The 23,758-nt window shown below is 35.8% G+C and overlaps 1 protein-coding gene across 1 annotated transcript in view; it reads right to left on the bottom strand.

The window, feature by feature from the left end:
• Nucleotides 1-4,663: 4,663 nt before the first annotated feature.
• Nucleotides 4,664-23,758, bottom strand: part of LOC110092582 (histone deacetylase 15) — a 113,209-nt gene continuing 94,114 nt past the window's right edge. The window contains exons 14-17 of the mRNA XM_020817195.2: nt 21,563-21,645; nt 21,434-21,479; nt 9,021-9,189; nt 4,664-5,070 (exon numbers count right to left, since the gene is read on the bottom strand). Coding sequence (XP_020672854.1) covers nt 4,940-5,070; nt 9,021-9,189; nt 21,434-21,479; nt 21,563-21,645 — 429 coding nt within the window. The 3' untranslated portion in view covers nt 4,664-4,939. The remainder of the gene's footprint in view (nt 5,071-9,020; nt 9,190-21,433; nt 21,480-21,562; nt 21,646-23,758) is intronic.

A 23,758-nucleotide genomic window follows, 5' to 3' on the forward strand; every position in this document is an offset into this window, starting at 1 on the left:
TGAATTCTGACATCACTAAGGCCTTCAAATGTCCAACGAACAGTGCACGATCATGGGATTCGATATCGGCCATCCATTCAGCCACTCCCTATTTGCCCCTGATCTCACACCTATTTACAAGCTATGCCACTCCAGAAAATCTATAAATAGACCCCTCATTCCTCATGAAAAGGGGAGGAAGTCAAGAGAGAAGAAGGAAGAGAAGGAAGAAAGCTCCTGCCGCCTAGCTCCTCCTCGAACCACCAAGGGACGCCGGAGTGCTGCCGCACCACCGCCGTAGTCTTGCCGCACCACCGCCGGAGTGCTGCTGCATCACCGCCGGAGTATTACCGCAACACCGCCGAAGTGCCATCCGAAGCTGAAGTATCCCCTGACACTAAAGTGCCATTACCGATCCACCGTCTGACACCGGAGTGTTGCTGGACCACTACCTGACAGTGGAGTGACGTTGGACTTTTGTAAAACTCTCAGTTGATATCTGTAATCTGGTTGTCTTCAAGGACGAGTCAGACCATTGTACTTTCCTCAAATTTTAGTGGAATCATCTTCAACTGGGCTAGGCCCCGTGGTTTTTTCCCTTTCCGGGTTTTCCACGTAAAAAATATTGTGTTCTTTGTGTGTGAGCTGGATATCCGTGCAAAGCTAAGACGTAGAATTATAACTCTATCGCCGCGTATATTCTAGCCCGCAACAATATATATACAATAAGAAATTATATGAAGAACATAAATAAAATGATTATGTATAAATGCTTGCATGCATATAATCAAATGGAGTACACCTGTATTGGTTGGGGATGTAATGTACTCACGTAAATGAAATGTAAAGAGTTTTAGAAAAAGAAATAAATCATGGAGTATTTTATTTGACAAAAATTAGTCAGTGTCTTTTGTGATGATTATATTATTTATAGAACATAATAAATATACGATATATGTATTATATATGGATATACATAATATTTATGGTCATTTTAAAAATAAATTTTAAATAGAATTACATTATATTTTATAACACACATGCATATTTTTCAAAATACATTATATTACTACAATTTAGAAGCATGATGTGCTCACATAGTTGTGTTATGACTCACCTATATATTTTATAAACATATACATGTATTATTTTAAAAAATTAAATGAATGGAAGAGGAGAGAACACATATCATAGACGTGATGCTATATGAGAAAGGAAGTTTTTAAAAGTAGTTTTCATATATTTTCCATTAAAATGCATTTGGAGTTTGTAATGGGTGTTTTAACATATTAAAAAAAGTTAATGTTATAAGTTTAGGGCATCTCCAACCGAACGGCAATTCTTGTTTTGCTCCAACCGATCGCCATTTTTTACGCCATTTGATCGCGGATGAACAGTGCGACGCCAATATTGGCGTCGCACTGTTCACTCACGCCATTTTTTGCTCTCAACCGGAAAAACGCGCGAAAGGGAGGGCGATCGTTACCTTCTCAAAAACACCTAAAATGGCGTTCGATTGGAGCATCACCGCGCCATTTTGGAGTTTTGCGTTACTTTGCCGTGAAAAATGAAGTTTTCGGTTGGAGATGCCCTTAGCGAACAAACTTTAAATAATCATCCGATCACTTGTTCCCACCATGTTAATTAAAGTTTCCAAGCTGGTGGTGATACTCAACTTCTTTAGTTTGCTTCGATGATAGTTTCTCCCTATATATGAAGTCAAATATATTGTGACAACACTCCTACTAAATAATTCAAACAATCCATTTACCATGACTTTTCTAATCTCCTTCATTTTGAGGCTAACCATTTAACATTACTGCACAACTATCCTTGGTGAATCATATGTTTAATATCTTATTTCAATTGAGAAAATTCTTTTGTTGAATGTCTTCTAGAATGATGAAAGCTTTAATATTAAGACTAGTTTCAATCTTTGAATTTTTTAGAGGTTTTGGCTACTAGAGGTGTTCATAATTTAGAATCTCTATTAGAATATCAATCATAAATCTATTTAGTGGGATGTAATTGGATGACTCATGTTGAGGTTGATAATAATGACATTTTGATCTCTTCAGTGCTTGTGTTTTTTTATTGGACAGCTTGATTAATTTATTATCATAAATTATTGCATTGGCTTAACGAGTGCTCAAATTTCTTCCAATGAGCATTAATGGTCTGGTAAGCAGTTATTTGTACTTACACTCAAAAAATTTCTTGTGAACAAGGCGTTTAGGCTCATCTTCTATAGCATTGTGTGGGGGCATAAATAAGACAATGTTGATTTGAATTGTTGAAGGCAAATTTAGCCAAGTAGGACATGAAAGATGAGTTTAATTGACAATATCCAAGAGATCTTGATGAGGCTGTGTCGGAGCAGAGGATGTTGTAGGATGATGAGGACACACTATATAGGTGGCATCAAATTGATCATCATCAACTTATTATAAATTTTGTGGTAGGAGAACTTCATCATATTACTATTGTGCTTTATTGCTATCCATTATTCTCTAAAAGTTGAAAGTTTGAAATTCAAATTTTCTAAAAATTGAGTGGCCATCACCAATTGGATTGTACTATTCATGATTGAGGGATTAATTTTAAACCATCAAATAAATATTTGAAGTATGTGAGCAAGCCAATGAGGGCTAGCGGTCCAACTAGCAAGGCTGCGAGGGTAAGAGTGAACGAGCGAGAGCAAGCAGGAAAGTGCAAGACTATGAGGGTGAGCACAACGAGCGATGCGAGATCTGACAAAGTGAGGGCATGTCAAACGAGCTGTTTTAAAGTTCATAGGTTAACCCAAACTAGATCGGATATATCAATCAGGTAAAAAAATTAAACCCAAACTCAACCCATTGTTAAATGGATCGACCCAAATCCAAAATATCCGGATTGGATATAGATCGTGTTTTGGATTCGTGTCATATATTGACACCCCTACTGATAGCATTAAAAACTTCACATCAAAGCAATGAACTATTGAAAATAATTCATAAGCCGCATATTAAGGTATCATTTGAGAAATTTTTTTTACTTATTTCTAAAATAATTTTCTAGTACAATTTTTTTTTGAAAATAGAAAAAAATACCGACTGAAAGTGATCCCAAAAGTTTTGTTTGTCATAGCTTTCTTACTATTTTACTTTTTAAGATGCAACTTCAATTTATATACGAACACTATTTTTTCATATCTTTAAAAAACAGTATGTGCTAGAAAAATATTTTCTACAAAAGTAAAAAAAATTTTATAACAACTTTTTAAAATAATAAGAAAGCTATCTCAAATGAGAACAATTATTACGTCCTCCTACCGGACGCAGAGGAACGTCCGGTCGGAGGCCAAATCCCGTCAAAAAATGAGTTGTACCGAGCAAATATCGAGCAATACCAAACAATAACGAGGAATACCATCATTTGAAGACCCAATACCGAGCTAAATCAAGAAATACCGAGTTATACAAAAGTTGTACCGAATTTTTCCTAGAAAAACTCGGTACAATTCGGTATTTCTCGATACAGCTCGGTATAACTCAGTATAACTCGGTATTGGTCTTCAAAGAGCTGTATTCCTCGTTAATATCAAATAATACCTAGTTGTACCAAGCAAATACCGAGTTTTTGGCGGAATTTTACCTCCAACCGGATGTTCCTCTACGTCCTTACACTGGACGTAATAAAAGTTCCTCAAATGAAGCCTAACACTACATTTTCAATGCTTCTCTCCCTCATACAACCACATATTTTTTACAGCTAAATATGCAAGAGTTATTTAAAAAAAAAGAAAGAAATTACAATAATCACTATATATATATATATTTCATAATAATTGTACAATCACTTTAAAACTATTTAACTGTGACAGCCAAGAAATTTCATGAATTTCGTTTACAGTATTTAAAACTAAAATGTTTAAAAAGCTGGATTATAAACACAAGCTGACCCATAAATTAAGCTATCTTACTATGAGAGAGATGAGGCAAGAAGGAGAAAATTGATATGAAACCTTGAGGTTACATAAGTAAGTTGCTGAAAAGTCGAAGACCTAATTCAAAGCCAAAATACCGAAGTTTTAATCAGGACTATAGCTGTTATAACGCTAATAAATCAGCAATCAGCTATTTTTTTTTCCTGAAATTATTGACAAGTCCAGTGCAAAACAAAACTTAATGACAGCATTAATGGTGAATACGCTGTTCAATGGTTAGAGAGGGGAGTGATGAATAAAAGTCACATTTCATCATATATTCAAGCCTGCTAATAATATCCACACAACACTACCACATTAAGGCTTCATTTGAAACGGCTTTCTTACTGCTTCATAAAGCAACTTTTTAATACAAAATTTTTAATTTTAATACTAGAAAGCTGCTTTAAGAAGTAGTAAGAAAACCGTCCCAAATAAAGCCTAAGGCTTCATTTGATAAGGCTTTCTTGCTGCTGCTTAATAGTTTTCTAGTACAAAAATCTTAATTTTTGTACTAGAAAGCTATTTTAAGAATCAATGAAAAAGTTGTCACAAACGAAGTCTAAGGTTTTATTTGGGACAGCTTTTTTGTTACTTTATAAAACTATTTTTTAATAAAAAAATTTTAATTCAATTTTTTTTTTCAGATATTATTGACAAGTCAAGCGTAGAACAAAACCTAGTACCTGCCTGCCCACTGAATGTGTTGCTTGGGAGTCAGAGAAAGAAAAGACGATTAAATGCAGAGATAAGGGTTCTCTTTCTACAATATTTGGTCATTCTGATCACATTTCATCAGATATTCAAGTCTGCTAATGCTAACCCTCCAGTACTATCACATTAGTCATTATAGAGAATCAAACAAAACCATATTAAAAAGACCCAAACTAAAACTTACAGAAAGTCAATCAGCATTTGGTTCCAAAATTAAGCTGAAAAATTTCCCAGTGGAAGATAGTGGATGTTCTCCCTGATCATCTCAAGACTTCAAAATCATAGAAGGAACCTCTTTGAATGCCGCCGCATCTTTCTATGTCCATAAAGTAGTTCATAAACAAACCTTTTAGCTCCCCATCTCCACCATATTGGCCCCAAAAAGAATCTCCTCCTCTTCCCAAATTTCCCTGGAATTAACCCAAAATAATAAAAAAAAAAGATTTCAGCTTTTATCTTAATTAGACATTCATTATTGTGTTTGTCAAAAAATACAGGATAGAACAGAAAATTATCAACATGTCACAAAAAAAAAAAAGAAAAGAAAAACAAAAACAGAGGCTAGACACATGGACTTTCCGTAAAAACAGAGGAAATGTTTTCAAAGAATATAAGTGAAAAGTTGAGAACAAATGAGAAATATTTTGAAGATATAAAACTTGAGAATGGTACAGGAACAAGTTAATATATAACATATGATTTTGGCGGGTATCTGGTAAGACTTGAACCCAGAAAATAGAAGATTGTTCACTAAAACAACACCCAAAGATGAGAAACACTAATTCCACTCTTAATTCATAGAAAACAATAAATTCAATGCACTCATACAAGAAAACAATAAGACAATCCATAAACACAGAGAACAACATCACTACAACTCAACACCAAAAAGAAAGATGACTTTAATCTACACTTCGAGAATTAGATCAGCTATCCCACAGAAGAATCTCCTTGAAACCTACTTTGAACAACAATTGCTGCCCCCTTCTTTCTTCAAACAGCCCCCAGCATTATTCCCTCCTAAGTTTTCACCTCATTTGATAGGTAATTAATGTTGATTTGGGCTCTACATTTGGCTTCCCCAAGCTGTCGCCCACTTGGTTGTTCCCTATGCTGCCCCGCTTTACTTGCTCCGCCTCCCCAAGCACCCCGGTGGGCCCCACTGGCTTATCATTACTCCCTTCCCAAAAAGACACCTTGTCCTCAAGGTGGAAAAAAAGAAACTGCTTGATTCGCTCTCTCTTGTTGAACAGTACAAATAGAAGAGGCTTTGAATGAGAGGAGATTAAATGAGATGAAGGAGCGCCGATGTCGTTTGGTCTTTTGGTTGCGGCCGGCTTCATCAACTGAAGACGATGAAAGAGGGGGAAGAAACTGACGAAGGACTTCTCTATAAATTAGAGAAGAGAGGGAAGAGTAGATTGAGGGAGAAGGAAGAAGCTAGTAAGGGATCGAGCGGCAAGCATGACTTGGAAAGGTAAGATTAAAATTTAAATTTATAAATAAGGATTTATTTTGTAGATAATAAATCAAGATAATTTTATTGAAATATAAATAAGTTATATTATAAAATTTTAAAAGAAAAATTAATAAAAGAGAAAGAAAGAATGTTTGAAATAAAGAATAAGGAATTAATCTAATACATAATTATTAGTAAAATTAATTATTTAAAATTTATAGATTTTAATAGAATAAATTAATAAATACAATTAAAGAAGTTTAATTTAAAATTTATATCTTTAAATAACTTAGAAAATATTAACATTAATCAATTCTAATTAGTGAATTAACTAATTAATTAGAGAGAGTAAGAGCAATTATTAATTAAAATTTAAACGAGAAGGCCTTTATATAGGTGTTAAGTTGGTATCAATGAAATGATAATTAAGGTGAATTGTTAATGCATCTGATTCCAAGGTGAGTTTTCATGCTTTTATTTATAGTAACAATGCTTTCTTTAATTTATCTCATGATTATTCAACAAATTTTACGCTGTTTGTTGACTGCCTAATGCAACCCTTTACTTTTCTCATCCAGGACTTGCGACCTGACAACGGCAGTGTTCAAAGAAAATGAAGTGTGGTAAAGCTATTAGACCTGATGATATTCCAATAGAGGTGTGAAAATGCTTAGGAGAAGAAAAAATTTCTTAGCTTACTATACTTTTTAATACTATATTGAAGACTAAAAAGATGCCAGATGAGTGGAGAATGAGTGTGTTGATTCCTATTTTTAAGAATAAAATGAATGCACAAGATTGTGTGAAGTATAGAGGAATTAAGTTAATGTGTCATACTTTAAAACTATGGGAGCGATTTATGGAGCGTAGATTGCGGCGTGATACTAATGTTTCTCAAAATCAATTTGGATTCATGCCGAGTAGGTCTACTATAGAAGCCATACATTTATTGAGAGATTTGATGGAGAAATATAGAGAGAATAAGGAGAATCTACATATTAGATTTATTGATTTAGAGAAAACATTATGATAAACTTCCAAGAGAAGTGCTATGGAGAGTTCTTAAAAAGAAAGGAGTTAATAATGCTTATATTCAAATCATTAAAGATATGTATGCAAGAACTATTACTGGTGTTCAAACACAAGGTGATTTGCATAAGTATTTTCCTATTTCGGTTGGATTACATCAATGATCAGCCTTAAGCCCATAACATTTTCGCTTTAGTCATGGATGTTCTCACTAGACATTTGCAAGAGGATGTACCTTGGTGTATGCTTTTTGCTGATGATATTCTTCTTATTGAAAAGACTAGAGAGGGAGTTGAAGGTAAACTTGAATTATAGAGGTCAACCTTAGAGTCTAAAGGTTTTCTCTTGAGTAGATCTAAAACAAAATATATGGAGTGTAATTTTAGTAGTAATAAACCTAGTGAGGGGATTGTGACTTTGGGCGATCAAGTCATCAATAAGAGTACACGTTTTAAATATCTTGGATCTATTGTTCAGAGTGATGATGAAATAGATGGAGATATTATCAGCATAATTCAAGTTGGATGGTTGAAGTGGAAGAATGCATCGGGCTTGTTGTGTGATCGAAAAGTCCCCCTCAAACTTAAGGGAAATTCTATAAGATGGTGGTAAGACTTGCAATGCTTTATGGTGTCGAATGTTGGCCATTAAAAGAGAATCATAATACTAAGTATTGTAGAGTTGAGGATGCTCAGTCTCTTTAGAGGTTTGGTCACATAAAACGTCGGCCTTCCGATGACCCGGTTAGTAAATTATATGTATTAGATTTGACCTATATTAAGAAAGGTAGAGGTAGACCTAAAAAGACTTGGTTAGAAAGTATTAGAAATGATATTTCTTTATTAAAGTTAAACGAGAATTTGACTTTTAAAAGGACACAATGGAGAAAAAAGATTCATTTAGCTGACCCTACGTAGTGGGACACAGGCTTGATGTAGTTGTTGTATGCTTTATTTAATTTAAGTTCATTGAATTAATTGATATTGGATAGTTAATGATAATTATAAAATTATAGCATTTTTTCTTTTTGAATAATCATAATCAATTGTTTCATAGTTAGCAATGAGTATTCAACATATGTACTATAGAAAGTTATTGAATGATAAATGAATGAAATGACTATATAGAAATACTTGTATGTGCATATTCACTGATAGAGCACACCTCTTATGGTATTGGCTGGGGATGCAATGTACATGTGCACGTAAATGAAAAAGATTATAGAAAAGAAAAATAAAATGGAAAAAAGTACCTTTATTGATACTATTTTAGACAGTGTCACATACGACTGTTGTATTATTAAGAAAGGATAAAGATACGATATATGTGACAAATTTGATATATGCATAATATAGATGATCATGTTTTGATATGAATCTTAAATAGATTAAATTATTTTTTTGAAAAGATCTTGCATATTATTCCTAATATCTTGTGTTACTGTAATTTAAAAGCATGATTTATTCACTGATTTTTTTATAACTCACTTTTGTTTCCAATAACATTCAATGGTATTAATTGATTAACTTAAAATGAGTAGAAGAGAAGATAATGTGTATCGTAGGCGCGGCGCTTCGAAAGAAAGGTATTTAATTCATTTTATTTTCAATATTTTGAGATTTTAGTGGCTCTTTCAGTTTATGGCTCTTTCAATTTATTAGAGATAGTTTTAACAAATGGAATTTAATCAACCATCTGGCTATCTGTTCCTGTCTCGTTAATTCGAACTTCCGGCTGTGTCATGACATTTCACTTCTTAACTTCATCATTAATTAATCATACTTTTGGGCACATAAATGTGCACATCATGCAGCTGTTCAAGTATGAGCGTTATTTAAAAATGCACGATGCATGTAAGGCTTTGTCACTTACTCCTGTTTGAAGCAACCAATTTCCACTCTGCACGCAAAGCCTCAAATTTTGTTCCCAGAATGGGCCAAAACTTCATCTGAATTTTCAGAACCTGCAGGACAGTTTCAAGGCCTGCTTTGGAAGGCTTGACATCAGACATATCATATCTTGGAATTTCACCGAGCAACACCTGGAACAATAAAAGACATGAATCAGAAGATAAGCAAGAATAAAGAGAATCAAATACTTAAGTGGATAAACAGACTGCGAGAAGAAATAAGAAAGTTAAAAGCTTCTTAATATAAAACATACACATTGATAAAAGAAAAAAAAATTAAAAATAAAATCATCATAAACCTTCTCCCGATTATTTGGGTGGCTTTGCAAATCCCCATTCTCTATTCATTTTTATTGATTGCAACATAAATTGCTAGCTTTATTTCATACAACTAAGGTTTCATTTGAGGCAATTTTCTTGCTGCTTTCTAATAAAAAAATTATGTAAGCAGTGGCCAAAAGCTGCCCTAAATGAAGCCTAAATTTTTACAACTTCTAGTCATTTTACCTTCGATCAACCATGTGCATCTTTTACCCTTCATCATTGTACATGCCCAAATAACTCAACTCCATTTTCACTATCAAATCTTCAATAGATGCTACTTCCACTTTTCCTATATTAATAATCATATTAAATTTATTATTTCTTAAATTACGACACATTCATCTTAACATTCTTATTACTTGTACGCTCATCATGCACATCGACGACATCTTTGTTTTTAGTTTCTGGATCAATATTGTGCTATAGTTTTATAAAACTTATCAATAAATCTCCATGATACTCAATGTTCACATGCTGCATAGTACTCCTAAATAAATACTTTTTGACAATCCAACTTAACTCTAAAGTTTTGCCCTGTTCTATAAACAATAAATTTGTATAAGATATCTAAATGCTTAAACTTATCGCAACTGTATGGGACTTAAGTTCCTAATAATATTTAATAGTCCTTAATTTCACATCCACTCGTTGTTATAGTAAGTTGAGTGATCTCCTAGCCATCACGAATAAGTGTAGAAAGCACAACTCCCAAGCAAGTGGTGCTCCTCAGGAGTGCATATGAAAGGGCCATATCTTAATTTTCATTGTCCATGAGGCAAGTATTGTCTATGATTATGAGACATTGGTGCTACTACTTCAATCGTTGAATTTTTGTGTTGATTTGATAAAGAATAAGATGAAAAGACCATCAAGAGTTATAAAAGAAACGATGACTCAAATAAATTAGATCAAATATAGTTGAAGGACTTTCAAGTTCTGAAGTAGTAAATCTTGAGGATGAAGACAATGAGTTCAGTAATATAGAAGAACAAATAGCAAATCTAGTCATGGAGTAGAGGGCATGGGCCATAAAAAATTAAGCATATTGTAATGAAGATTATATCATCTCTAATCTACATAACAAATTGATAGACCGGGCCAGCCGGCCCCAAACCAGGGCTAGCTCCTAGTTTACTCCAGGCAGACAGGGAATAGCTGGCCCCCCCCCCTTATGGGGCCATGCTTTGATGGTAAATTCAAATATGAGGGGGTGGTTTTGGAGGAATATTAATCAAGGGATGTTTAGTAATTATGCTTTTATTTTGTATTCTCTAATAGAAGGGAAGGGATTAGTGTTAGGGTTACGTGACTGTTTGCTGATTTTCTGGTTTTTCTCTTAGGTGTTTGGGCTCTGCTAGAGATTTGAAGAGATGGATCCACCTCTCGAATCGAAGATCCATTGTATTGTGTTGTTTTTCTTCTATTTTCCTATCAATTATCAAGTCCCCTAGTGTCTTACATAGGGACTTCTATCAAAATCTGCTTGATCCTTGGTGAAATTTGCAAACTCAGCCAAGAATTTCTTAATTTCTGCACTAATATCCTATCAAATTGGTATCGGAGAACTTTCTTGGGAGGGAAAACAAGTTTTTGTCGCTATTTTGTGAATTGGGACCTATATCCAATCAATGGAAGCAAAGAAGATGGATGTGTTTGTGGGTGAAATGGAGCAACTCAAGACCGTAGTAGAGGAAAAATATTCCGGGGTGGAAGGAAGACTATCGGCCATCAAGAATTGCTTTGGAAACTTTGAAGAGATGATGAAAAAGATGCTTGAGATGCAATTGAAAGCATCACCGGCGATCCCTAGGGGGGAACCACGAGGAAGGGAGATCCAGAAGGACGGCGATGAATTGGAGAGTGTCTTCCATTAAGGACTGCCGTATGAGCCCCGTTGGTGGGCGGATTGGGTTATTCCAAAGGGAGGACAGTAATAAGGAGAGAAGTTAACTCTTTTGGAAGGTTACCCAGGCATGGGGAGAGGTGGACTGGAGAAGGGCATGGTTGGGGGGAGCCATGGGATCAAAACCAACCAAGAGAGGAAGAGAAACATACCACTACTACACCGGGGGAAACAACAGGGAATAAACCAATGGGGTATTGATGTGCGGGCAAGGAAGCTAAAGATGTTGGTCTTTGAAGGAGAGGATGCTCAAGGTTGGGTGTACCGGGTTGAACGCTATTTTGCCATCAATGGGCTAACTAATAGGGAGAAACTCATAGCGGTTGAACGTTATTTTGCCATCAATGGGCTGACTAATAGGGAGAAACTCATAGCGGTAGGTCTATGTTTTGGAAGGGAAAGTAATAGCTGGTTCCAATGAAGGCAGGAAAGGTGTTCGATCTATTCATGGGGAGAATTCAAGGAGTGCTTGTTGAAACGTTTCCGAGATGGGGACCTCCACGAGCAGTTCTTTGCTCTAACTCAGGATGGGACAATTATGGAATATGGAGTACTGGGTTAGGGAGATTGAGGGGGATCTCTGAGGAAAGATTGGAGGGGAATTTTATGAAGGGACTGAGGGAGGACATACGGGCCAAACTCAGGGTACTGAGGTCTAGTGGGCTGAGAGAGACGATGGAGCTGGCGCAGATGGTGGAGGAAAAATGTAAGACAGAAAAAACCATCAGAAGCAACATCATGGGAGGGGCATATCGGAGTACCCCTAGAATGCTAGCGCTCAGAACCCAAACACTAACCTTCTAGAGAGAAGCTCCTACGGAGAAGAGTGGTGGAGTTAGCCCGGGAGGCAACTTCAAGCGACTAAGAGAGGCGGATGTGTAGGAGGAGCGAGCAAATGGGTTATGTTTTCGATGTGATGAGAAGTACACACAGAGCATAGATGTAAGGACCGAACTCTTCAGGTTCTCATCGTCTGTGATGAGGAAGTTAAAGTGCGAGGTGGGAGTGAGACATCGGCAGAGGAAGAAAAGCTACATTTAGACATGGCTGAGGTATCCCTGAACTCAGTGATGGGATCCACTTCGAATCACACTATGAAGGTGAGAGGAAAAATAGCAGGCTAGAAGGTAGTGGTGCTAATAAACAGTGGGGCCACCCACAACTTCATCTCCAACCGGGTTGTAGACCAATTGAGGCTGAAACTGGTGGATGCAAGATGCTATGAGGTGATGATGGGGACAGGGAAGATGGAGACAGGTAGAGGAGTGTGTAGGAGAGTGGTTTTGAATATACAGAGGATCCATCTGAGAGAGGAATTTCTCCCATTGGAGCTGGGAAGCACTGATGTCATCTTGGGAGTAAAATAGCTACAAACCTTGGGGGATACCAAGGTAAATTGGGAGATGTTGACCATGGAGCTGATGATGAAAGGGAGGAAGGTGGCAATTAAAGGAGATGCGGGACTCTCCAAAGTCATGGTGTCATTAAAAACCACGGTAAGCGTCATCTAGAAGGAGGGAGGAGGATTTCTGGTGGAGTTACAGAGCTTGGAGGGGATCAAAAGGGAGGAAGGAGGGGACATCCCTCTTTTAGTCCAACTGATTATACAACAATTGCGTGAAGTTTTTCATCCGCCTCAGGGATTACCACAACAGAGTGGACAGGAGCATGCCATTACACTGAGGGAGGGGGTATCACTGATCAATGTCAAACCTTACCCCGCTACCCCCATATTTAGAAGGATGAGATTGAAAAACTAATTCGGGAAATATTGGAGGCTGGGATCATCAGGCCGAGCATGAGCCTCTTTTCTAGCACCGTTTTTCTGGTTAAAAAGAAGGATGAGAGTTGGCGATTTAGTGTGGATTATCGGGCACTGAATAAGAAGACTGTGCTAGACAAGTTTCCTATTCCAATGATAGATAAGCTACTAGACGAGCTTTTTGGAGTGACAGTATTCATGAAGATAAACCTGAAGTACGAATACCATTAGATTAGGATGAGAGAGAAAGATGTTCCGAAGATAGCTTTTAGGACACACGAGGGCCATTATACGTTCTTGGCGATGCCGTTTAGTTTAAATAGAGCTACAAGCGAACCGAGCGTTCGACAAACTACTCGAGGCTCGGCTTGATATGAGCTCGTTCATGATCGTTTAATTAGTTACTTGAACAAGCTAGAACACTTTGTAAATACTCGATGTGTTAATAAACAAACTTGAACAACAATGCATTTGGCTCAAATAGGTTCGTGAACATGATCGATTAAAGCTCGTAAACATACTCAATATGAAGCTCGATAAGAAGCTCGTGAACAAAGAACTCGATTAATTCTCATTAATATCATTACTTATCATTTATTTACTAATAACAATTATTTAGTTAATAATTAATAACAATTTAAGTTTTTTTTATTTGAGCCTACTGCCCGCTCACTTTAATAATAAAATTTATTAAAATTTTAAAAAAGTCCCACCCAGTCACTCACTTCTCCTGATCTCGCATTTTCCCAAAAAAATAAATTTCCTGCTCCCGCTCAGTCGCTCCTATTCACGCGTTAGTCACTTAGTACCACACCGCAAAAAGTTTTTTTTTTCACTCTATAAAAAAAACCAAAGTGAACAATTGAGTGAAGCGGGAAGGAAGGCGAGCGAGCGAGCCAACGGGTTCTACTTCTTGTTTGCGAGCCAGGGTGACTTTTCCTTAACGAGCGGATCGATAAGCTCTTGTAAAAAAGCCTGATTTTGAACATGAATCGAGCTCGAGCTAATTCTTTTTAAATGAGCTTGAGTTTGAACAAAGGTAAAAAAATGCTCGGTTCTTATCAAACCGAGCTCGAATAGAGATCTAGCAAACGAGCTTGAACTCGAACAAGCTAAAGCTCGACTCGGCTAGGTTCATTTGCAGCCCTAAGTTTCAACAACGCCTCTGGTACCTTCCAATCCCTCATGAACAAAGTATTCCGGCCATACCTCAGAAAGTTTGTCCTTATTTGGAGACATCTTAGTGTATAGCAAGACCAATGAGGAGCATTTGGAGCATCTAAGGGCGGTCTTAGAGGTGTTATAGGAACATCAACTAAGGGACAATTTCAAGAAGTGGTGCTTTGCACAACGAGTGTGGAGTACTTGGGGCATGTGGCCCAAGAAGGGGTGGCCGCCGATGAGGCCAAGATCGAGGCAATACTGAAGTGGCTTCTACCTAGGAACCTGAGGGAGCTAAGGGGATTCCTAGGATTGACAGGGTACTACAGGAGGTTTGTGAATGGATACAACACCATTGCTTGGCCTTTGACAGAGAAGCTAAAGAAGGATAACTTCTTGTGGGGAGAGGCAGCTACTCAGGCCTTTGAGAGATTAAAGATTGCCATGACTACAATTCCAATCATAACATTACCTAATTTCAGCCAGATGTTCATGGAGGAAACTGATGCTTGAGGGAATGGGTTGGGGGTAGTGCTCATGCAAAATCCCAGACCCATAGCCTACTTCAGTCAGGTATTAACGACTAGAGCTAGGCTAAAGTCAGTTTACGAGAGAGAATTAATAACCATTGTATTGGTTATTCATAAATGGCGCCCGTACCTGCTGGGTCGACATTTCATTGTCATGACCGACCAGATGAGTTTGAAGTACTTACTAGAGCAGATGATGGCGACCGAGGAGCATCTGAGGTGGCTATCAAAGTTGATGGGATGCGATTTTGAGATACAATATAGACTGGGGTTGGGAAATAAGATAGTTGATGCCTTGTCTAGATGTGTGGGGGAACTCCAGGAGATGGCCATTTCGATTCTGCTCATGTTGGATTAGGAGCCATTAAGGAAGAGAGTATGCAGGACCAAGAGCTGGGAAAGATCAGAGAGGACCTATTGAAAGATGGGAGTAGCCACCTAGGCTATTCAGTAAATGGGGAGAGATTTCTATATTATGGGAGGTTTGTAATGCCAGAAACCTCAATTCATATCCCACACCTGTTGCAGGAGTTCCACGAGAGCTCTGTTGGGGGCCATTCAGGTGTACATAAGACATATATAATATTGGATGTGAATTATAATGGAAGAGGATGCACAAGGATGTCAAAGAAGTGGTGGCCAGGTTTGAGGTGTGTTAGCGGAACAAGCATATGGCAATGACTTCATGGGGGCTATTACAGCCATTGACATTCCCAGGCAAAGTATGAGTAGAGATTTCCATGGATTTCATAGACGGGCTATCGCGATATGAAGAGTTCACAGTTATTCTGGTGGTAGTGGACAGACTAAGCAAATATGCTCATTTCATTCATCTACGACATCCTTACATAGTATGTAGTAGTAATTATGGCATAAGCTTTTATTAGAGAGGTGGTGGTCAGATTATACGGGATACCAGAGTCTATAGTATTTGATCAAGATAAGGTGTTCCTCAGTCACTTTTGGAGGGAGCTATTCAGGTTGCAGGGGATTTTGCTTAAAAGGAGCACCACTTACCACCCTCAAACTGATGGGCAGACGAAGGTGTTCAATAGAAGTTTAGAGATATATCTGTGATGTTTTGCTTAAGAGACATCTCAGATGTGGGCTAAGTGGTTGGCGTGGGTGGAATATTGGTACAACACATCGTACTATTCATCATCCCAAATGACTTCTTTTAAAGTATTGTATGCAATGGATTCGCCTCACTTGATGCACTTTGGGCAGGGTAGCACGTTAGTCTTTTCAATGGAGCAGTACCTGGAGGAGCTGGACAAGATATTAGAGGAACTAAAAAGACATTTATTGATAGCCCAACAAATTATGAAAAGGCACATTGATGAGCACAAGAAAGACATTCAGTTTGAGGCCACAAGAAAGACATTCAGTTTGAGGTAGGGGATAAGGTGAAGCTCCTTATAGGCAGCGGATCGTGGCTAGTAGGAGAAATGAGAAGTTGGCCCCATGATACTTTGGCCCTTTAGAGATAATGGAGAGGATTGGAGCAGTGACATATTGACTGAAGCTACCACCGACTACAACCATACATCCAGTCTTCCACGTATCACAGTTAAGGAGAGCTATAGGGGAGAACACAACAATTGCAGAGCTACCAGTGAAGCTACCAGTGATGCTGATAGAGGACTTAAAGGTGTTTCTGGAACCACTGGAGATGGTAGGAGTACGATAGGGGGAAGGATGAAGTAAGGAGCCATATGAGCGGATGAAACACCAATTTCCGTCCTTCCACCTTGAGGACAAGGTGGTTCTTTGGGAGGGGGGTATTGATTGTCTGGTCCAAGATGGACCGGTCTACTCGGCCCCAAGCTAGGGTCGGCTCCTGATTTATTCCAGGCAGACAGGGAGCAGCTGGCCTCCCCTTGTTGTGCCCATGCTTTGATGGCAAATTCAAATAGGAGGGGGCGATTTTGGAGGTACATTAATCAAGGAAGGGATGTTTAGTAATTATGCGTTTATTTTGTATTCTCTAATAGGAGGGAAAATATTAGGGTTAGGGTTATGTGATTGTTTGTTGATTTTATGGTTTTTCTCTTAGGTGTTTGGGCTCTAGCCGCCGGCTAGAGATTTGGAGAGCCAGATCTTTCTCTCGAATCGGAGAACCATTGCATTTTGTTAATTTTTTTTTTATTTTTCTATCAATTATCAAGTCCTCTAGTGTCTTACCAATAGATTTCTTTCAAAATCTGCTTGATCCTTGCTGAAATTTGCAAACTCAGCCAAGAATTTCTTAATTTCTGCATTAACATCCTATCACAAATTTATACAGTTAATTGTAACTTTTTAACAAGTTTTTTAAAAATATAACGGAACTTAGAAACGTTGATCATTGATTTTAATGATGACAAACAATATGTTCTCATTTTTGTCCCAACGAGTACATCTAAGAGGCGTAAAGTGGTTGAATTGGGTGACAGAAAAATTTCAATTAAATCTGTGTAAAACAAACAGCCTAATGAGAGCAAAATCACATCAAAGAATACTGTGAAACAAATGCAAAATTCATAAAAGAGAGGATGTGGTAAATCGTTATGTGACAACAAACCACACATAAAAGACATATAACGACAACAAACCACACATAAAAGACACGAGATTTATAGTAAAATTATTAAATTACAGAATTAGTTAAATAACTGTTAAATTATCTAAACATAAGCACTCTATTTACTTTTCTCATTCCGTAGCCAACTACTGAAGGCAGAAACAGAGAAATGCTGCAGCCTGAAAAAGAAAACGAGAAGAATAAAGAAGAAAAAGAAGGGAAAAAAAAAACAAAGAGAGAGAGGCAGCTTAAGTTGGGTGAAGAATTTTGGGATTTTCGTCTTTTCTCCAATGAATTAAGATTGGCAGAGTAGTAGGCTTAAAAGACTTAAAAGTACTTTTAAGTAAAAATTAACACTTTGAGATTATTTTGTATAAGATCGGATTGTTAATTTAGGAAATGTTATAAATTTATAAAATCATTATCTTATGTTATTTAAGAAAGGTCACGACTTCGGAGAGATAAAATAAGAAAATCCTTCAAGATGAGAACCCAATAGTTTCACTGAGATACGCAATTTCTAATAAAAGAGGAAAATTGTTCATAGGTCTAATGTTTGCATATTTTTATGATTATCTTGATCAGTTATGTATGCGCTTGTAGAATTTCTTCATCTTGAGCATGCTAAAAAAGCTTCAGATTATCAAAAGGTTCAATGCATGTTATATGAGCGTTGATTCAAATGATTTCAAATTAATTTCATAAATGAGTATTCAAACAGACTTTTATATGTATCATATTTTAGTATATATATATTTCAACTAAGGAAAATGAAAAGTAAAAGTTTAAAATAATGAAGTTAAAATTTAAAGAAATACTAAGAAAGGCCGTGCAATATAAGAAAGTAGACAGACTGATGGCTTGTGCAAGAAGATGTAAAAGTTATGACGAGATGAGCTTTACTAAATAAATGAAAAAGAATTCCCGATACTGGAAAATTTGAATGGTTCGACCTATATTGAGTGGTCGTTGATGAATTCAATGTTAGATTCTATCAATGATTATTATGGTCAACCATCTAGATAACGACTTAATGATATAAATATGTCAAAGTCTATAAAAGCATCATATAACAATTCAAAGATAATGATTAGCATGAGTATTTAATATTCTTCATAAATGAAAGATGCAGGATAACATAACTATTATTAAACAAATAGTTACCATGCTCCAATTTTCTCATAAGCCACTTAAGCTTTCTCTTTTAAAGCCATCTTGAGGCAATATTGTAAAAGTTGGGACTATTTTGGTCAAAGAATCAAAGGAGCATTATGATCATTTTCCATATATATATATGTGTGCTTGTTTCTAGCTTCATGTTGTTTATTTGTGTTCGCATGAGGAAAAGTCCAACAAAAGAACTTGTGAATTGACTTTCAGCCAATGAAAAAACGCTGCTATAAGGGTTGGTCTAAAACCCTAGAAAAAAGATCAAGTTCCCATAGCTGTAAAAAGAAGGGAAAGTTTGTAACAATTTTGTCAATCATAGTTGATGAATACATTTAGTGAACTTTTCAAGCAGGAGCTTGATGAGTGGTCAAAGCTTAACTATAAGCTGAAAACAATAAATCTAGTGCTTATGTGTGGCTTGTTTCCTAGAATTGATTGTCGCACACCATTTTCAGATGTGACTCTACTCTTATTTACTTATTTGATTTAGTTAGTTTTAATCAAAAAAATTTATCACCTAATTCACACGCTCACCCTATCCTAGGTGTACTCTCAAGACTAACAAAAAATGATTATTTTATCCAGCACAACTTAATATAATGATTAGCAATATATACTCTTCAAATGCATTCCATATGGTTAAACTAACTTTATTGATATAGCTATTTCAATTTAGGGCCTAACTTTCCTTAAAGTCTCGGGTATTGGATAGCCATATCATCTCATGTACTCAGCCTTTGTTCAACAAATCTTAATCCCTTTGTCATCTAAAAGATGTATTTATTCTTTTTAAATTTCCACTCGGTTCAAAAAATATTTCAAATATCAAAATTATATCATATGAAAATAATTACATAAGGTCCTTTAGTATGAATATCAAGTCAATATAGAACTCAATTAAAGAGTGGTGCCAAGCATTATACCATGATGCAATTCAAGATCCTCTTAAGATTCTCTGACAAGTCTATATTGAGTCTTTTTCTTTGGATTTATCAAGCATGAAAGACCATATGTGGTGAACAAAAACAAATGAAGCAGGAGAGAAACTCTGATTCCTATTTACTTTACACTAGAACTACAATGGATCAATTAAATGAAATATTGGAGAGAGGACAGGAGGTTAGAAGGGGTGAGATGGCTCATCTAGGATTGCAAATCCATCTTGGGCTCAAAAGACTTGTTGCCTCAGCCAAATGACGAGCACAAAAATATCTCACACTGAATATTTTTGCGCACAACGAGTATTTTTTCTAAAAGAAAATGAATTCAAAGCATCACAACCACAAGGAAAACCACTGATTGGGAGACACAGTGAGATGCAAGCACACAATGAAAAGAGGGGTAGAGTGTTTTATTGAAGGCATTAAAACTAGTATTAAGATAACGATTGAAAGTTAGAAAGTATGCGGAGGAGACTAATAAGCGTATTCAATAATCTTGGTAGTGCATTGATCATGTCTTAATCTTAAAACATCATTGAATCTTAAGGGTTTAGGGGGTTTGCAGATGACACTTAAAATGGGTAGACTTGAGTTCTGGAGAAACTTGGCCTTGTTTAGAGTATTTACTCATCCTATAGGTCTTTCAATGTTTTTGAAAAGCTACAATAGATTTGGAAAAATTTTAAGAGTTTTTCTAGACATAGCCTATTGATCTGTCAATAAATTAAAGATACTTTGAAAACTTTTCCAATTTCACTTTTTTCTCCTACTTGCCCGAAACAGCAAGTTCTCTCTGTTTTGAGTTTGCATCCACTAAACAGCAAAACCAATTATAGAATTCTTTTTCTGCATTGCTGGAAAAAAGTAATCAGATTGCAGTTTTTGCTGAAAACATTACCCGAAACATTTTTCAGGTCCTGGATAGGGGGGATATTGATGGCAGCAGCATTTTGTCAAAGCATAGAGTAAAACAATAAACAAAGGGCAAAACAGCTGCTAGAAAGAAGCAAGCAGATGCTGCTACAGTACTAAGCCTGTAGTTATAGTAATCAAACGTTGCAACAGCACCAAGCGCTTTGGTTATAGTACCAAGCAATTTTGCTCTTCAGCTGAAATAGAGAGGATGGGAGGAAGAACTATTTTTGATTTTCTACATAATTCCAGACTTATAAATAGGCAATGACAGTAGGGATTGATCCAATCAATAACTAAACAAACCCCACCAAAAAAAGGACCCCATCTATGATAACAACCCACATAAATTGAACTATAAACATAATTCCAGCTAGATTTATCCTAATCCTAAATTATACATTAAAAAATAAGCTTATCTAAACAAGTTTAAAAATTCAAATTTAATATTATCTGTTGTAATCTAAATTTCAATCCAATGGTCCGGCTTCCAAGGAATTGATCTCCCTCATATGATGTCTTGTAGACGATGCAATAGTGCCTATGAATTCATGGCAACATTCTTTTTGATATAAATATCAAAACTACTGTTAATCCCCATAAAGAGATCGTATTGTTAAAATTTCAACGAACATGATCCCTTTGATCTTTTCATGATCAAATACTCAAATCATCATCACATATGATATGATTGATCATAAATTTTATCTAATGCCCAAATCATTTAAACCTATAATTATGTTCATTAATATAAATCCTAAAATTTTAACATTTAGACTATGATAGTTATGAATTTCAAACAACGTGTAGTTTTTAGAACTTTCATGCTCTCATTTGATTATCTTGTTAATCATTCTTAGTCTCTTTACCTAATTTATTGTTCACATACTTCATCACTTAATGAGTTAAAGGTGTATCAGCATAGTCAGAAGAGACAAACCGACTCCAGATGATGATGATGCCACTTCCAATATCAAAGCCAACTATAATCGACATAGAATCCATAATAAAATGTTTTACTGAAAATCTCTTTAACAGTCTTTGCTGCATAATTCAGAGAGTTGTTGTTCCAAGGTCAGCATAAACTCAGCATAGATGATGCATAACTACCTTAATAACTGCTGTAGCTGAAGATGATATGGAGCGTAGGTTATAGCTGCACAAAGAAATGAAAAACAAACAGGTTAAAATTGCTACACTTGATAATGAACAACTAAACAAGCATATAAGACCACACACCCTCCCTCAAGTATCACCAGCAACTTTCCTTGTGAGAGGGAGGATAACATATGTGTCATCATTGCATATCCAGCAGGGGTCACCTAACACAAAGGAAATCCAAATGAGGAATAGCAATTAGCATGCCAAAGCTAAGCAAAAAAAAAAAATCATTTTCTTCTGCAATTGATGGAAGTCAATTATTAAATAAAATGAGAATATTACTATTAGGAAAATACAATAATTTTTTTATTTGTTTGTTGTTCTATCAAAAGGTGGACATAAAGAACTGGTTAAGTTGTTTCCATTATGATCTCAATCGTGAAGATAGCCTCTCTGCAAAGCAAACAAAAGGCTGCATGCCCCAACCCTGCACAGGTGGGCTAATGCAATTGATAGACCAAATTGCCTATCGAATTAACCAACCAAGGGACTTCCACATGTAGAAAAAAAGGGGGCAGCCTAAAAGATTGTACTCCATGATTGGCGGAACTTTAAGTGGAGTAACATTGTATCCTCTCACAATACTGCTTCAATCAAACTATGGCATAGACAGGCTATATTGCAAAAAACTTTTTAAGTCACACAGCATTTTACAATGTTTAACAGGATTCTGAAAAAAGTTAAAGCCAGCAAATTTTTCAAAATAGTGTACAGACTTCAACCAGGAAAAGTGGAGGGTTACGTTAGGTAGTCGACAGCCAGCGTAAAACTTGTCGAATAATAATAACATGAATCCTTTAAGAAATTGTGTTAATGCTAGGGCGTCCCCTGGAAGCGACACGCTATATGGCCTGAATACAGTGACAAGTGTGCGAGGGCCGCTGCACCGGCGCCCGGGTGCAGTGTTAAATAGGCAAGGATTCCCACATCAAGGACGGATGTGGGCAAAGAAGCTAGTCCATGAAACTAAAATTAGGATAGGGACTTGGAATATAGGTTCCCTTACAGGAAAATTAATGGAATTAATAGATATTATGATTCATAGGAAGATAAATATTTTGTGCATTCAGGAAACTAAATGGGTTGGAGAGAAGGCTAAGGAAATTGATAATTTAGGATTTAAACTTTGGTATTCGGTTATGAGTCATACTAGAAATAGTGTAGGTGTTATTATAAATAAGAGTTTGAAGGATAATGTTATAAAAATTAATAGGTTTGGAGATAGAATTATAACTTTAAAGATTGTTGTTGATGATAAGATTGTTAATATTATAAGTGTATGCTCCTCAAGTAGGTTTGGATATGAGTTCTAAATTAAAATTTTGGAATGACTTAGAAGATTTAGTACAAAAGATACCTCTAGAAGAAAGAGTTTTTATTGAGGAGATTTAATGTACATGTTGGTACAAAGGTAGATGATTTTAAAAGCATTCATGGTGGCTATGATTTTGGAATAACAAATGAAGGTGACAAAACCATATTAGATTTTTGTTTAGATTATAATTTTTCAATTGCTAATACCTTATTTAAGAAAAGGAATGAGTATCTCATCACTTATTAAAATAGATATATTACAACCCAAATTGACTATTTTCTTATAAGAAAATAAGATCGTTTAGATTCCAAATATTGTAAAGTTATTCCAAGTGAAAATTTATGTACCCAACATCAATTATTAGTTTTGGACTTTAAGATAAAAGGGCAGATAATAAAAAATAAAGTAAAATGATATTCTAGGATTACATGGGGACATTTAAAGAATATTAACAAAAATATTTTTGAGAGTAAGATTTTAGATCTTAAGATTCTGTCTGTGCATGAGGATACTAATATTATGTGGGAAAAAGTGGCTGGTGATATTAAGAATATTGCAAAAGATATGCTTGGAGTTTCAAAGGGAAAAACTATCAATAGTAAAAATAGTTGGTGGTGGAATCCAAATGTGTAAGAAAAGATAAAAAATAAGAAGATTTGTTATAAAAATTGGTTTAGATGTAAAATTCTGATAATTAGGAAAGCTATAAAGAGGCTGGTAAGGAATGTAAGAAAGCTATTTGCGATGCAAAGAGCTTAGCTTTTAATGATTTATATAATAGATTAGATATTAAGGAGAGAGAAAGATATATGTATAAGTTAACCAAACAAATAGATAAGAGTAGTAAGGATTTAGTTCAAGTGAAGTGTATTAAAGATGAAAATCAAAAAAATAATTTTCTTAGAAGATGATATTCAACAAAGGTGGATGAAGTATTTTGCTAAACTTTTTAATGAAGA

The sequence above is a fragment of the Dendrobium catenatum genome, unplaced genomic scaffold, assembly GCF_001605985.2.
Source record: "Dendrobium catenatum unplaced genomic scaffold, ASM160598v2 fragScaff_scaffold_1602, whole genome shotgun sequence".
Lineage (NCBI taxonomy): Eukaryota > Viridiplantae > Streptophyta > Magnoliopsida > Asparagales > Orchidaceae > Dendrobium > Dendrobium catenatum.